The 15109-nt window shown below is 45.1% G+C and overlaps 1 protein-coding gene across 1 annotated transcript; it reads right to left on the reverse strand.

The window, feature by feature from the left end:
* Nucleotides 1-2575: 2575 nt before the first annotated feature.
* LOC140917078 (olfactory receptor 52N4-like) lies at nt 2576-7736 on the reverse strand. The gene is made up of 2 exons (XM_073359166.1): nt 7662-7736; nt 2576-3591 (listed from the first exon to the last, which is right to left on the reverse strand). The coding sequence occupies exon 2, from the start codon at nt 3545-3547 to the stop codon at nt 2576-2578; it is 972 nt and encodes a 323-aa protein (XP_073215267.1). The 5' UTR covers nt 3548-3591; nt 7662-7736.
* Between the last annotated feature and the right edge of the window lie 7373 nt (nt 7737-15109).

Here is a 15109-nt window from a genome sequence, read left to right on the forward strand (position 1 = left end):
TTATTTACTTATCTGTCTTATTTACCCACTCCTCCCATTCTGATTAGCAGAAACTGCCTGCTAGATTTTGACCTTGCTTCTAAAAGCCTGCTTTCCAATAAACTGTTAACTATGGAGTGTTCTGTTTTATGAATTCATAGTGGCTCATTGCACATCATATGGTTGCAATTGTCTTGATCACATTCTGAGGCACACACACTTCAAATCCAGTGTAATGCAGTCCAGTTCTCAAAAACTCCTTGTGACGGGTTCGGTCACATAGATCCCCTTGGGACTGTCACCTTATGTGCTGAAATCACCTAGGAGCTAGTTTTCCCTGCTAGCTTAGGACTTCAAGAACCCTGTCTTGTAACACAGAGCCAGGGTCTGGGCCACACTCCCAAAGCTTCAGGCTTAAGCTGAAAACTGCTCAGCAGGTTACCTGCCTCCAGCACCCAGATACCCAGTTCCCAATGGGATCCAAACCCCAAATAAATCTGTTTTACTCTGTGTAATGCTTATACAGGGCAAATTCATTAATTGTCCTCCTTCTATAACACAGATAGAGCTGTCATAGAGCACAGTTGTCTGCTCCCCCAGGTATTAATCACTTACTCTGGGTTTATTAATAAACAAAAGTGATTTTATTAAGTATAAACAGTAGGATGTAAGTGGTTTCAAGTAATAGAACAAAGTAAGTCACAAAACAAAATGAAACAAAATACGCAAGTCTAAGCCTAATACATTAAGAAGGTTGATGACAAAGAGATAATTGATTACAGGTAACTTCTCAACCTCAAAGATGTTCCAATAAGCTTACTTCACAGACTGAACTCTTTCCTAGGGCCCAATCCTTTCGCCTGGTACAGGCCTTGTTAGTTCCAGCATGCATCTCAGATGGTAAACAGGGGTTTCCTCATGACTGGCAGCCTCCTTTGTCCTGCTCCACCTCCTTTTATATATTTGACACAAGACAAGAACCTTTTGTCTGTGCTTGTCCCACTCCTGCCTCCTCCATGGAAAAGTACAAGGATTAAGATGGATTCCAGTGTCATGTGACAGGGTCACATGTCTCTGAGACCTCTAGTCTCCATAATACCTGGGTTGGCCCTCATGTACACAGAAAGGCTTGCAAGTAAACAGAGCCATTCACAGTTCATTGATTCTGAAGCACCCAAATGGCTTCCACATAATATGTTTACATCAGTGATATAAGTTTATATCTTATTCTCCTAACTGCAGACATAGAAATAATACATGAAAACAAATGGGATGAACACACTTAGTAGATTACAGCCTTTCTAATGGCACCATATGTAATGAAGCAGCCTCTGACAGGACACTATTGAGAGTATCAGTTTAGGACAAATTGCTTAGAGCAGGGCAGTCACAGCCCAAGACTGTGTATCCTTTACTATTAAGGCATTTCAAACCAGCCAAACAGAGAGGATTTCAGTTGTACCCCACTGGATAACCAGAAGTCATACAAGCAATTCTCTCAGATACTAGGGTTTCCTTATATCACCACCAGCACCACTCCTTATGGGGATGAATGGTGATGAAAACCAATACCCCAATAAAAGAATAAATAAAAGAATAAATAAAATAAACCAACAAAAGAAAAAAGGTTCTCCCGATCCCAAAGGACCAAGCCCAGACCCAGGTCAATATACATGTCAGATCTTACCCACAAATCACACTATTGCCAATCCTTTAGAATCTAAAATCTAAAGGTTTATTCACAAAAACAAAAAAATATAGATGAGAGTTAAAATTGGTTGAATGGAATTAATTACATACAGTAATGGCAAAGTTCTTGGTCCAGGCTTATAGCAGTGATGGAATAAACTGTTGGCTTAAGTCAAGTCTCTGGAGAACATCCACAGCTTGGATGGGTCATTCAGTCCTTTGGTCAGAGCTTCAGCCTAGCAAAGTTCCTCCGAAGGTAAGAAGCAGGACTGAAGACAAAATGGTGGGGTTTCCAGGGCCTTTTATATCCTCTGCCATGTGGAAGGAAACCCCTTTGGTCTTACTGTGGAAAATCACAGCAGCAAGATGGAGTTTGGAGTCACATGGGCAAGTCACATGTCCATGCATGACTCAGTTTGCAGGCAGCAGCCATTGCTCACATGCTACCTTCAACATTCCCAGGAAGTCTCCTCAGATGTGGATTGGTGTCTCCCAAGGTCCTTTTTCAGTTAAGTGTTTCTTGATTGGGCACTTACTCAGAATAGTCCTTTCTCAAGAAGCTGACCAAATGCTTCACTGAGGCTACTTAGAATCAAACACATTGAGATACAAGTACATAGCTAAAATTCATAACTTCAAATACACAAATGATACACACATACAGACAGCATTATCATAACCAGAAAATTACAACCTTTTCACAGACATCTTACTTAATCTCATTTGTACAAGATTTTTTGCAACTATTGGACCTTCTTTGCAACAATGATCTATACGGTCAATATATATCAATAACGTCCCACCATACAAGAGACTTTCTGCATAAAGCATATTACAGTTACATCATATTCACATTCATAAGCATATTTCCATAAAGCATATGGAGTGCAATGTCACACCTCTTTTGTCAGGCTGGGTTAAAGTAAGTTGTCCCGGGTGAGCATATTCTGTAGGTGTATTTGACAACTTTGTCACGAAGTTCTTTCGTTTTAACACCATAAATTATAGGGTTGAGCATGGGAGGAATGACAAAATAGACATTGGCCAAGACGATGTGAACCTGGGGAGCAAAGTCATGGCCAAACCGGTGTACCAGAGTAGAGAAGAATCCAACAGGATAAGCCAGCATCATAACACAGATGTGGGCTGTGCAGGTGTTGAGGGCTTTCTGGTGAGCTTCCTTAGAGTTGATTCTCAGGACAGCCCTGATGATCAGACTGTAAGACAGGGCAATGATTGTCAGGTCAAACCCCATGACTACAAATGCCATTACCAAACCATAAATCCTGTTAATTGTGATATCCCCACATGATATCTTTGCTACAGCCATGTGGTCACAGTATGTATGGGGGATAATGCGGTTGGCACAGAATGGAAGCCTGATTAGGAGCACGGGCAAGGGCAGAATGAAGAGAACAGCTCTTATCAAACCCACTAGCCCTAGTTTAGCTATTTGTGAATTGGTGAGGAAAGTGGTATATCTCAGAGGGTTACATATAGCAACGTAACGATCAATGGCCATTGTCACAAGGACAGCTGAGTGCATAATAGAAACCGCATGAAGGAAGAACATTTGGGTAAGGCAGCCACCCACAGTAATGTCTTTCAAATTGAACCAAAATATCAACAGTGCTTTTGGAATGACGAAGGTAGACGTAGTGATGTCTGTGAGTGCCAGCATGCAGAGCAGCAGGTACATCGGCTTGTGCAGGGTCTGCTCTTTCCCTACAAGAAACAGAACCATGAAATTTCCCAACAGGCAGATAATGTAGAACACAGAGAAAGGGATGGAAATCCAGACGTGGGCAGCTTCCATACCAGGGATGCCCATTAGGATAAATGTTGAAAGGTCAGTGGGGGTGAGGTTGAAATCGGCCATGCAGTGGTGGAAGCGTTGATTGGTCTCAGTAAAGCTCAAGGTGCCTATGAAGGAGAAAAAGGACAGTGAGGAGGGTTACACACTTTATAACAAATAGTGCATTGAATATTTTATAGTGATTACCAATCTAGAAAGAGGGGTTGAGCAGTGATGTGGCAACATTTACAGATGGCACCAGATTACTTAGGTGATAGTCAAGTCCAGAGGACAACTTAGAGGGAGCAAGCCAAGCCAGGACAATGGGCAGCATGATGGCAGGTGAATGTCAATGTCAATAGCTCGAGAGAAAAGCTTGCACTCCTCAAAAACCTTACACAGTTTGAATTTAACTATCTGAACTCAGGTCAGGCATCACGGTACACAGCTCTGTGAAACCCTGATAACAGTGCAAGCATGGACAGAAACTAAGCAAAACATTGGGATCCAGAAGGAGTCGGGTGGGAAATCGTACAGAAAATACAATGCCATGAGATCTGTCAGTCAATGTTTCACCCTCCTCTGGACTCCTCTGTGTAGTACTGGGCACCCTTCTCACACAGGACTCTGCAAAACTAAATGGGTTCAGGCAAGGCTGACAAGAATGATCAAGGGCTCAGGAAAACTCTCATACAAAGAGAGGTTGAAAAAACTTGGATAGTTATACTACAAGGGATATGAATAAGAGGGGATATGAAAAAGTCTATAAAATACTGAAGATAGAAAGATAGTTGAGGCCATGAACAAAGCAAGAATCAGGAACAGTTTAGACATTTACATGGATCGTGAGACTATCCAGTTATGATAGTTACATCTTCATAAATATTTCGGAAAGCCTTTCTCCCAATGTGTTTTAGGGAGCAAGCCAATCTGTTAGACATAAGGTGACACCCATATCATAGTCAAATCACAAACACCCCATCTATCTACTACTGGGTTTCTTACACCGTTACTCCCCTCAGGGCATGCTGTCCAGAGAAAGCCTAAATACAGGGTTGATACTGAGGTCTCTAGTCATTTAACCCTATTTAAAGAAGGGAAGAAGGAGAATGTGGGGAACTACATCATCACACCAGTCCGTGGAGAAATCACAAAATGTAGGTCCTCAAGGAATCCATTTTGAAGCACTTGCGGGAGGTGAAGGTGATCAGGAACAGTTAAAATGGATTCACCAAGGACAAGTCATGCCTTACCAACATGATGGCCTTCTATATTGAGATAACTGGCTCTGTGGATATGGAGAAAGCTGTAGATGTGATATACCTTGACTTTAGCAAAGCTTTTTATATGGTCTTCCAGAGTATTCTTGCCAGCAAGTTAAAAAAAGTATGGATTGGATAATTGACTATAAGGTGGTTAGAAAACTGGCTAGATCATTGGGCTCAACAGGTCTAGTTCAATGGCTCAATGTCTAGTTGGCAACCAGTATCAAGCAGAGTGCCCCAGGGGTCCATCCTGCCACTAGTTTCCTTCAACATCTACATTAATTATCTGTATGATGGGATGGATTACACCCTCAGCAAGTTTCTGGAGGACACTAAACTGTGGGGAGAGGTAGACACACTGGAGGGTAGGGATAGGGTCCTGCACATAGAATGGAAGAATCCCAGGCACTGCTACAGGCTGGAGACCAACTGCTAAATGGCAGTTCTACAGAAAAAGGATTTGGGGATTACAGTGGGCGAGAAGATGAACATGAGTCAACAGTGTGCCCTTGTTGCCAAGAATACTAACAGAGCATTGGCTTGCATTAGTAGGAGCACTGCCAGCAGATTGAGGGAAATGAGTATTCCCCTCTATTCAGCACTGATGAGGCCACATCTGGAGTACTGCATCCAGTTTTGGGCCCTCCAGTAGAAAAAAGATGAGGACAAATTGGAGAGCATTTAGCAGAGAGCAACAAAAATTATTAGGGGGCTGGGCACATGACTTACGAGGTGAGGCTGGGGGAACTGGGCTTATTTAGTCTGCAGAAGAGAAATGTAAGGGGGGATTTGATAGCTACCTGAAGTGGGGTTCCAAAGAGTATTGAGCTTGGCTGTTCTTTGTGGTGGCAGATGACAGAAAAAGGAGCAATGGTCTCACATTGCAGTGGGGAATGTCTAGGTTGAATATTAGGAAACACTATTTCACTAGGAAGGTGGTGAAGCACTGGAATGGGTTACCTATGGAGGTGGTGGAATCTCCATCCTTAGAGGTTTTTAAGGCCCGGCTTGATAAAGCCCTGGCTGGGATGATTTATTTGGTATGTGTGCTGCTTTGAGCAGGGGGTTGGACTAGACGACCTCCTGAGCTCTCTTCCAACCCTAATCTTCTATGATTCTATGATTCTATCCCGGGATTAACATCAGTGTCCCGGTGGCCCACTGTTTCAAGCAGCTGCTAGCAGCTTCTACACATGAAAACTGTATTTATCGGGGCCCTCTGTGACAGAAGGACAGTTCCAATGCCCTGGAACTGCTTGGTATAAAGCTAGCCAGGACTACCTGTAGCACGATTTCCCTCAGGGCACGCTGTCCCGGACAAGGACCCTGATTGTCTTTTCTGGTATAACCCCGGAGCATTCAACATCCATATTCCTCCCCTTGGGTCCTGCACCCCAATTCTGCACTCAGCAGTGCCTCTCAGCCAGCACTTGGTTCACACACTCATTTGTGGTAAAACTACAGACATCCCGAGATGTAGTCCAGAGTTATGTGGCCCTTATAGATTCATAGTGTCCATTATTTATAGAGCGTCTGGAGCACTCTCAGGAAGCCTCACCAGGTGGGAGATAAATTTCTCCTAAGGCCTATTGTTTTCTCTAATGGCTCGTTGCCTAGAATAGCTATCTAGACAGAAAGAATCTTTGCTCTTGGGCTTTAACCAGATATAACTACATTTGAAATAAACATATGTATTCAATATTCTTAACTTCAAATACAAAAATGAAACATACATACAAATAGGATGATCATATTCAACAAATGATAACTTTTCCAATGACATCTTACATGACACATTGTGCATAAAATGTATCATATTTATGCTCTAATCATATAATGATAATATAATAACCGCTCTGAACAATATGGGTTGCAGTGTCACATAAATATCAATAAAAAGAAAAGGAGGACTTGTGGCACCTTAGAGATGAACAAATTTATTTGAACATAAGCTTTCGTGCTGTAGCTCACGAAAGCTTATGCTCAAATAAATTTGTTTGTCTCTAAGGTGCCACAAGTCCTCCTTTTCTTTTTGCGAATACAGATTAACACGGCTGCTACTCTGAAACCTGTCATAAAGATCCATGTTTTTTTCTACCAGCGAAAGGCCTAAAGTTACATAACGACAACAGCATCAAGAACAACAACTGGAAAAAAAAACCTGAGTAATAATTGTGACACCCAGACTGCAGTTCTGTGGCTTCTCATGGCAAAGACACCCTGAGACCCCTGCAAATGCATTTGGCGCCAGGAAAGGTCCCAGCACTGGCCTTGAACCAACATTCATAAAGAAAAAAATTAATTTCAGCAATGCTGCCAACCTGTCTGTATACATGCTGCTCCCTGCCACATAACCACCATCACTGCCCGTCTGTCCCTGTACACCTCCTCCTGCCCCCACATCCCCTGGCACTACCCGCCCCCATGTGTACACCTAATTCCCTGCCCCACAACCCCAAGTGCCCAAGTGCTGGTGACTTGTCCATGTAGGTCCCCATCCCCAGAACTTCCATCCCTGTCACATAGTGATACCCCTCACCCAGGACCAAAACCACATGGCAGACCCCACAGCGACAGCTCACAGAAATACCTACACAGACTAGGTTAAACTCCGTGTCTGCCTGCACCAGGAAAAAGGGGGAGATCAGCCTAAATTGCCTTTCTGGGGGTCAAGGGAGCCCCAGCAGCAGCTCTGTCTGTGCAGGGAAGCAGAGGGACAGACTTGGTGGGAGGGAGAGAGGACGTGGACACTAAAAGGAGCCAGTGTGGATGTCCATTCCCTCATTCACAGTTTCAGGGCTCTGTGGCACTGTGATATGGATATTCCATGACCCTCTCTCCCCTGCCACACACACATATTGTGAGTTCCTGCACCTCCCTGGTGAGATTTCCAACACTGCCTGGTTTACTCTAAGCCAGAGACATGCTCTTACCTTTACAGCCTTTTGGTGGTTCCCATCCTTTCCAGAACCAGAGATGCAGGGACACAGAGAGAGCAGACCCCTTTCCCCACCTAAAAAAAAACTGTTATCCTCATTGTTTGAACCTTTAAGCCAGTGAGTTTGAGATTTCATCAACTCTCCTGTCAGTTCTTCTTTGGTCCAAACGAGCTCACCTCCATAGAAGCCACACGACGACTCCAGTTGAAATCACTGGAGGCTCATGGCTAGTGTAAATCAGGTGGATTTAGGGTGAACTCCTGGCCATGTAGGGAGTTTTAACATGGATCTTTCAGCTCCTGGGTCTGAAAATCAGGGCTTTGGGTCCGGCTACAGAAAGCACTAATCTATTAGGGTGCTGAAAAATTCTGAAGGAAACCCCCAGCTCATGTGGTGTTCTGAGACCGGGCATGAAAGATCAGGGTTTCAAAACACAGCAACCATGATTTTCTCCACTGGAAGGCCAGGGTGAATTCTTAGTGGCACACAGAAGGCAGAATGTGAGACCAGAATCCGGCCAGTGTGTGACTCTTTCTTCTTGTGAACACTCTGGTAATGTGAATACCCACTGCAGAGGCTTTGGCTGAACTTCCTAACAGGACAATGACATTGCTGATTTGGAAAACTTGAGCAAACCAGAGGAAAAACCACACAGCTGAAAAAACAAATCTACTCACACAGATAGAAGGACACAGTAAGAGACAAGGAACAGATCTTAAAAAGAAGAATTTCTCTAAACTATTTCCAGTACATGTGTAGTTCCAAATTTACCAGGTAAATCCCTTGGTGTTTCTAACAATACTAAAAAGTTCAAGTTGCCGTGATGGTGAATTCCTGCCCAGATAATTCTTGACTTGAACCCTGGAACCCTTCCTGAGCCCTCAGCACTAACTTTAATGCAGAAACAGGCAACTCACCAAAATCCCGCTCAGCAGAGAGAGGAAATCTCCTTACAGTGACATGAAGGCAGAGCCCTGAGAATCAGTGTATGAATCTCAAATGTCTGAGACTCAACACGCTGGACAATGACCTTTATGATTCACCTGAACAGATCCTGTCGATTCTCAGGTTAGCCAGAACTCACTTACAACTCCCTCAGCTCCCTGAGCAGAGAGTGGGAAGAGAAGAAAATAGACGCTGGAAAACTTCAGCTTGAGAGCCTCCCCTGGGAGTGAAATGATTTGCCAATTCCCAGGGCTCAGATTCTCAGGGGAAACAGTCTTGCAGACCGTTCAGCCGAACAACTGATGATTGTTTTCTTTTCTGTGTGTAATGTACTGACATCTGCACTGTGTGTGGAAATGCTGCCACAACATAGAAGACCAAAAATCATTTTCAGCTGATCATAGCAGAGTATCAATGCATACCATCAAGGGGGGGCGGGGAGGGATAGCTCAGTGGTTTGAGCATTAGCCTGCTAAACCCAGGGTTGTGAGTTCAATCCTTGAGGGGGGCCATTTGGGATCTTGGGCAAAAATTGGGGATTGGTCCTGCTTTGAGCAGGGAGTTGGACTAGATGACCTCCTGAGGTCCCTTCCAACGCTGATATTCTAAGGCAGTGGTAACATCCATTCCATTAGACTCTGAAATTCACTGCCACCCTATGGAGGCCAAAAGATGTGATCCTGAACGGATGCAAGCCAAACGACGTGGAAAAGGCTTTCTTCTCCTAGGAGTATGGCATCAAAGTTACCTGCCAGTATCCCTTTGTGAGGTCTAAAGTGGATATATATCTGGCAGCTCCCAGCTGTTCTCGTAGTTCATCTACTCTCTGCGTCAAATAAGCATAACATTTCATTAGTGTGTTGATCTTTCAGAAATCCACGCAGGAATGGGTTGTGCTAACCTGTGTCAGAAGTAGTACCAGGGGACTTCTCCACTCACTGGGTGATTCCTTCACCACTCCCAGAGCCAGAATGACCTGGAGTTCCTCTCACATTTTGTCCCACATTGTATGAAAGAACAGCCTGGGAATTTCACTAATCTGTTGTCCTGGGGCCATTTCGCTATGGTGGTAGTTTAGGTAGGTGTGCCCTGCCAGGGTGAGAACATGGTGGGAAAGGAGTCAAACAACTGCTACATCTGGATCTTTTGTTTGGGATAAAGACCCTCCCCTGTACTTGTCTCACAGGTGCCTGGAGGCTTAATGTGGGTTCCAAAGAGTATGAGTGTGACACAGTTTCACCCTCAGGGTGCAGTCTGGGAGCCGAGGGAACTGCTGCACCCCTCTAGTCACCCAGCTAGGTTGGCCTGTTTTCACACTGCTTTGTTCACACAGTTTTTTCACACTGCAGCCGATGAAGTGAGCTGTAGCTCACGAAAGCTCATTCTCAGATAAATTGGTTAGTCTCTAAGGTGCCACAAATCCTCCTGTTCTTCTTACTGCTTTGTTAGTGATTCATCCTCTCCCGACCCTGTTATCACCCAACAAGACAGCAGATGGCACCGCACACCCAAATGAGCTATCTGAGGGCTTACCTAAGCCACCAAAACACAAAAAATAGACACCAGCCAATTTGCCAGCTCCCCAGGCTCACACCTCTGACTGAAGTACAAACGCAGAATTATACTGTCTTGCATTTGTAGCCCACAGTCCAGTGTGCTTCAACTGCAGCCCTGGGAACTACAAGTTTTGGACTACAAACTGCAGCATGCTGTGAGAACTTCCTGGTTCCTGTCAGGATGTACCTCTGCCCCAGCCTGGGGTCTCAGAATTGACTGGGCCAGGAGCACATAGCAGGCAAGCTGAGAGGAGGCTGCTGGACTGTGATCCTGTTCTATGTTCTTTACAGAATAAAGCCATTTCCTGGTGGTTTATCTGAGTGGGTCTGGTTTGAGGTGAACATAAACTGACACACAACGCAGATCACACAAATGAGCCTCAAGCCCAGTTCCCTAAAGTTGTGTAAAAAGTCACAAGCAGGCTTCCCCTATCTCGAAGAACCTCATTCTGGCCCAGTGAGCAGGAGTGGGGGCTACACGTTGTACAGGAATCTGTACAATGTAAACTCATTAATAGAGTTTTCCCTCCCCTCAATGTGGGAAGGATATGCCACAAGCCTGTGTTAACCAAGCTGAGATTTTCCCCAGACACTTCTCTCAACAGATGACTGATTTAGATAAAGCAAAAACAAGTTTAAATACAGAAAGAGAGATTTTAAGTTACTATAATTGATAGCAAACAGATCAAAGCAAACTACCTAGTAAATAAACCAAACCGCAATCTAAGCCTAAAAGGCTACCTAGATTGAATATGAATTAGTAATTTCTCACCCTGGCTGGTGATACAAGCAGTCCACCAGATTTCCATACATAGGCTAGAAATCCATTTAGCCTTGGACCAGCACTTCCCCCAGTTCAGTCTTTGTTCCTCAGCTGTTTCCAGGAGTTCTTTTGTGTGGGGAATGAGGCCACTAGATTTTGTCACACCCCACCTTATATAGATTTAACAGATGGGGGGAATCCTTTGTTCCAAATCAAGTTCCCAGTCCAATTTGTGGAACAATACAGATACCTAAAATGAAGTTCACTGTCATGCTCTGCTCACATTGCCTTGCATGCGCTGCTGAGTGTGAGTGGCCCTTATCCATAGGCTGTCTGGAGCGTTCTCAGGAAGCCTCACCGGTAAGGAGATAAATTTCTCCTATGGTCTATTGTTCCTCTAATAGGCCATTAACCAGAATAGGCCTTCAAAACCCCTTCAGACTGAAAGCATTTTGGCTAGTGTGTGTCACTCCGGTGTAACTGCATTTGAAATACTGATACATAGTCAACAGCTGTCAGTGGTAGCCGTGTTAGTCTGTATCAGCAAAACAACCGAGGAGTCCTTTTGGCACCTTAGAGACTAACAAATTTATTCAGGCATAAGCTTTTGTGGGCTAGAACCCACTGCATCAGATGTATGATGAAGTGGGTTCTAGCCCAAAAAACCTTATGCCCAAATAAATTTGTTAGTCTCTACGGTGCCACAAGAACTCCTCGGTTGTTTTATAGTCAACAGAAAATCATAACTTTTCCAATGACAGCTTATAAGACATATCTTGTACAAAATGAATTATATATGTCAGAATTATATTATAATCATACAAATAAGAAGAATATGGGGTGCAGTGCGACACAGTGGGGTTATGAGGAGGATCCCCTCTGTGGCTTTTAAAGATTCAAATGATAGCAATAAAGCACATTAGAAAACACGATCCCAGTTATGCATACAACATGATAGGATGTAAATTAGCTGTTACCACTCAAGCAAGAGATCTTGGGGTCATCGTAGATAGTTTTCTGGAAACATCTGCTCAGTGTGCAGCAGCCCTCAAAAACGTAACAGAATGTAAGGAACCATTAGGAAAGGGATAGATAAGAACACAGAACATATGATGATGCCAGTCTATAAATATAACACACCATGCATCCCAGGAGGGGACAGTCAGGGGACAAGGAGCAGGGGGGTTGGATGGATTGGGGGCTCTGAGGGGGGCAGTCAGGGGATGGGAAGTGGGAGGGGGCAGATGTGGGTGGGGGTCCAGGCTGTTTTGGGAGGCACAGCCTTCCCTACCCGGCCCTCCATACAGTTTTGCAGCCCTGATGTGGCCCTCTGGCCAAAAAGTTTGCCCACCCCTGGTCTATCAAGAGAAGTCAGAGAGGTGGCTGACTTGGCATTTGCCATTCATGAGATTTCTCACCGGTGAGACACAGTCACTGATTCCCCTGCAGTCAAGGGAGCAGGTGGGATGGGAGGCACCTCACCCAATGGAGATGAAGAACGGTGGTGAGCATGGGCAGCACGGAGGTTGTGGGAGCCAGAGATGACTGGGGAGCATGGATAAATTATTGGGGACCAGCGTGCTTTTGGAAGTGGGGCACCCTGGTATGGGGAAGGAGAGTAGAGACAGGGGTCAGAGTATGATGGGAAATTGAACCAACCGAGGAGGAAAGATCAGGCATTTCACTGGTGGAAAGAACCACTGAAGTTACATCATTAACATTCAACAACAACCTTTGGAAACAGAACTGAGTAAAGGTTGTGGCACTGATGCTGAAGTTCTGTGTCTTGGCAGGGCAGACAGATCCTGTGACCCCCCCCCCCTCCACACACACGGGCCAGGAAAGGTTCTCAGCCCTGCCTAGGACCAACAATCACAAACAGCAATAGAATTTCAACCGCGCTGCCCAGCTACATGTACATGCTACTCAGTGCCCCCCACAGCACCCAGTGCTGCTCAGCTGTCCCTGTACACCCCTGCCTGCCCACTACCATCAGCGCTGCCCGCCTGCCCCCTTTACACCTGGCTCCCCACGCATATAACCCTCAGGGTTGCCCTCCAGCCTGTGTTCATTCCACACACTGCCCCACAACCCCCACCACTGGCCACTTGTCCATGTACACCCCTCTACCACCACAATTTACCATCCTGCCACACACAGATACCCCTCACCCAGGACCAAAACCAAGTGCTAAACCCCACAGAAATATCTCCTCAAATTAGGTTAAACTGCACTGGGGAAAAGGGGGAGATCAGCCAGGACTGCCTTTCTGGGGGTGAAGGGAACCCCAGCAGCAGCTCAGCCTGTGCAGGGAAGGAGAGAGGGACAGGCCCAGAAGAAGGGAGACAGGATGCGGAAACTAAAAGGAGCCCTTCCAGAAAAAAAATTGTTATCTTAATTGTTTTGAACCTCTAAACTTGTGAGTTTGAGATTTCAGTAACTCTCCTGTCAGTTCACCATTGGTCCAAATGAGCTCACCCATCCTTAGAGGCGACAGGACGACTACAGTTGAAGTTAGTGGAAGTTCATGGATGGTATAAATCAGGCCATTTATTTAAGTCCCTACAGATGGATTGAGGTTGAACTCCTGGCCGTGTTTGGAGTTTTACCACTGATCTCAATAGAACCACATTCCCACTCATTGTTTAAATTTCAGCTCCAAACTGCTCCAGGTCCTGCTACAGAGAACACACTTCTGCTAGGGCACTGAGAGAATCTGAAGGAAACCCCCAGTTTACGTGGCATTTTGAGACCAGGCATGAAAGATGGGGATTCCAAAACACACAGGGGCCCTGATTTTGCTCTTAGGGAGGCCAGCGTCAATCTGGAGTGACCCAGTGAAGGCAGAATGTGAGAGCAGAATCTGGACCCATTCTTGTTGTGAACCCTCTGGTAATGCCAATGCCCATGGCAGAGGCTTTGGCTGTACCAGATAACACCACAGTGAAGTTGCTGAATTGGAAAAATTGAACGAACCAGGGGAAAAACCACACAGCCCCAAAAAGGAAGCTACTGAGTCAGATAGAAGGACACAGTAAGAGACAAGGAACTGATCTTAAAAACAAATATTTTTCTAAACTATTTCCAAAACATTTGTAGTTCCAGTTTTACTAGGTAAATCCCTTGGTGTTTCTGACAATACTGAACAGTTCAAGTCTCCGTGCTGGAGAATTTCTGCCCAGATTATTCTTGACTTGAACCCTGGAACCCCTCCCGAGCCCTTAGCACTAACTTTTATACCGAAACAGGCAACTCACCGAAATCCCTTGTAGAAGAGAGAGGGAATCTCCTTACAGTGTCCTTACAGGTTTCAGAGTAACAGCCGTGTTAGTCTGTATTCGCAAAAAGAAAAGGAGTACTTGTGGCACCTTAGAGACTAACCAATTTATTTGAGCATGAGCTTTCGTGAGCTACAGCTCACTTCATCAGATGCATATCGTGGAAACTGCAGCAGACTTTATATATACACAGAGAATATGAAAAAATACCTCCTCCCACCCCACTGTCCAGCTGGTAATAGCTTATCTAAAGTGCTCATCAGGTGGGCCATTTCCAGCACAAATCCAGGTTTTCTCACCCTCCACCCCCCCACACAAATTCACTCTCCTGCTGGTGATAGCCCAAAGCCCAAAGTGACAACTCTTTACACAATGTGCATGATAAACAAGTTGGGCTATTTCCTGCACAAATCCAGGTTTTCTCACATCCCCCCCACCCCCATACACACACAAACTCACTCTTACAGTGACAGGAAGGCAGAGCTCTGAGAATCAGTGTATGAATCTCATGTGTCTGAGACCCGGCATGCCGAACAGCGGCCTTTATGATTCCCTTGTACAGTCCCTGCGGACTCTCAGGTTGGCAGGACTCCCAGACAGTTCCCTCTGCTCCATAACCAGCGGGAAGAGCAGGAAACAGACCCTGGAGAACTTCTGCCTGAGAGCCTCCCCCAGAACTGATGAAATTATTTGCTAATAGCAAGGGGTTCAGATTATCAGGGCAAACTGAGTCTTGGAGTCTGTGCAGCCTAGCAACTGGTGATGGCTTTTTTTTTTGTGTGTAATCTACTGCCATCTGCCCTATGTGTGGGAATGCTGCAACAAGATACGGGACCAAAAACCATTTTCAATAGATGGTAGAAGCTTAGTGCTGCATACACCCATGCAGTTGTAATGTCC

Source organism: Lepidochelys kempii, chromosome 1, assembly GCF_965140265.1.
Source record: "Lepidochelys kempii isolate rLepKem1 chromosome 1, rLepKem1.hap2, whole genome shotgun sequence".
In the NCBI taxonomy this organism is placed as follows: domain Eukaryota; kingdom Metazoa; phylum Chordata; order Testudines; family Cheloniidae; genus Lepidochelys; species Lepidochelys kempii.

Excerpts from the sequence above, each read along its gene's own strand:
- LOC140917078 (XM_073359166.1), bottom strand. The coding sequence starts at position 3,547 with ATGGCCGATTTCAACCTCACCCCCACTGACCTTTCAACATTTATCCTA.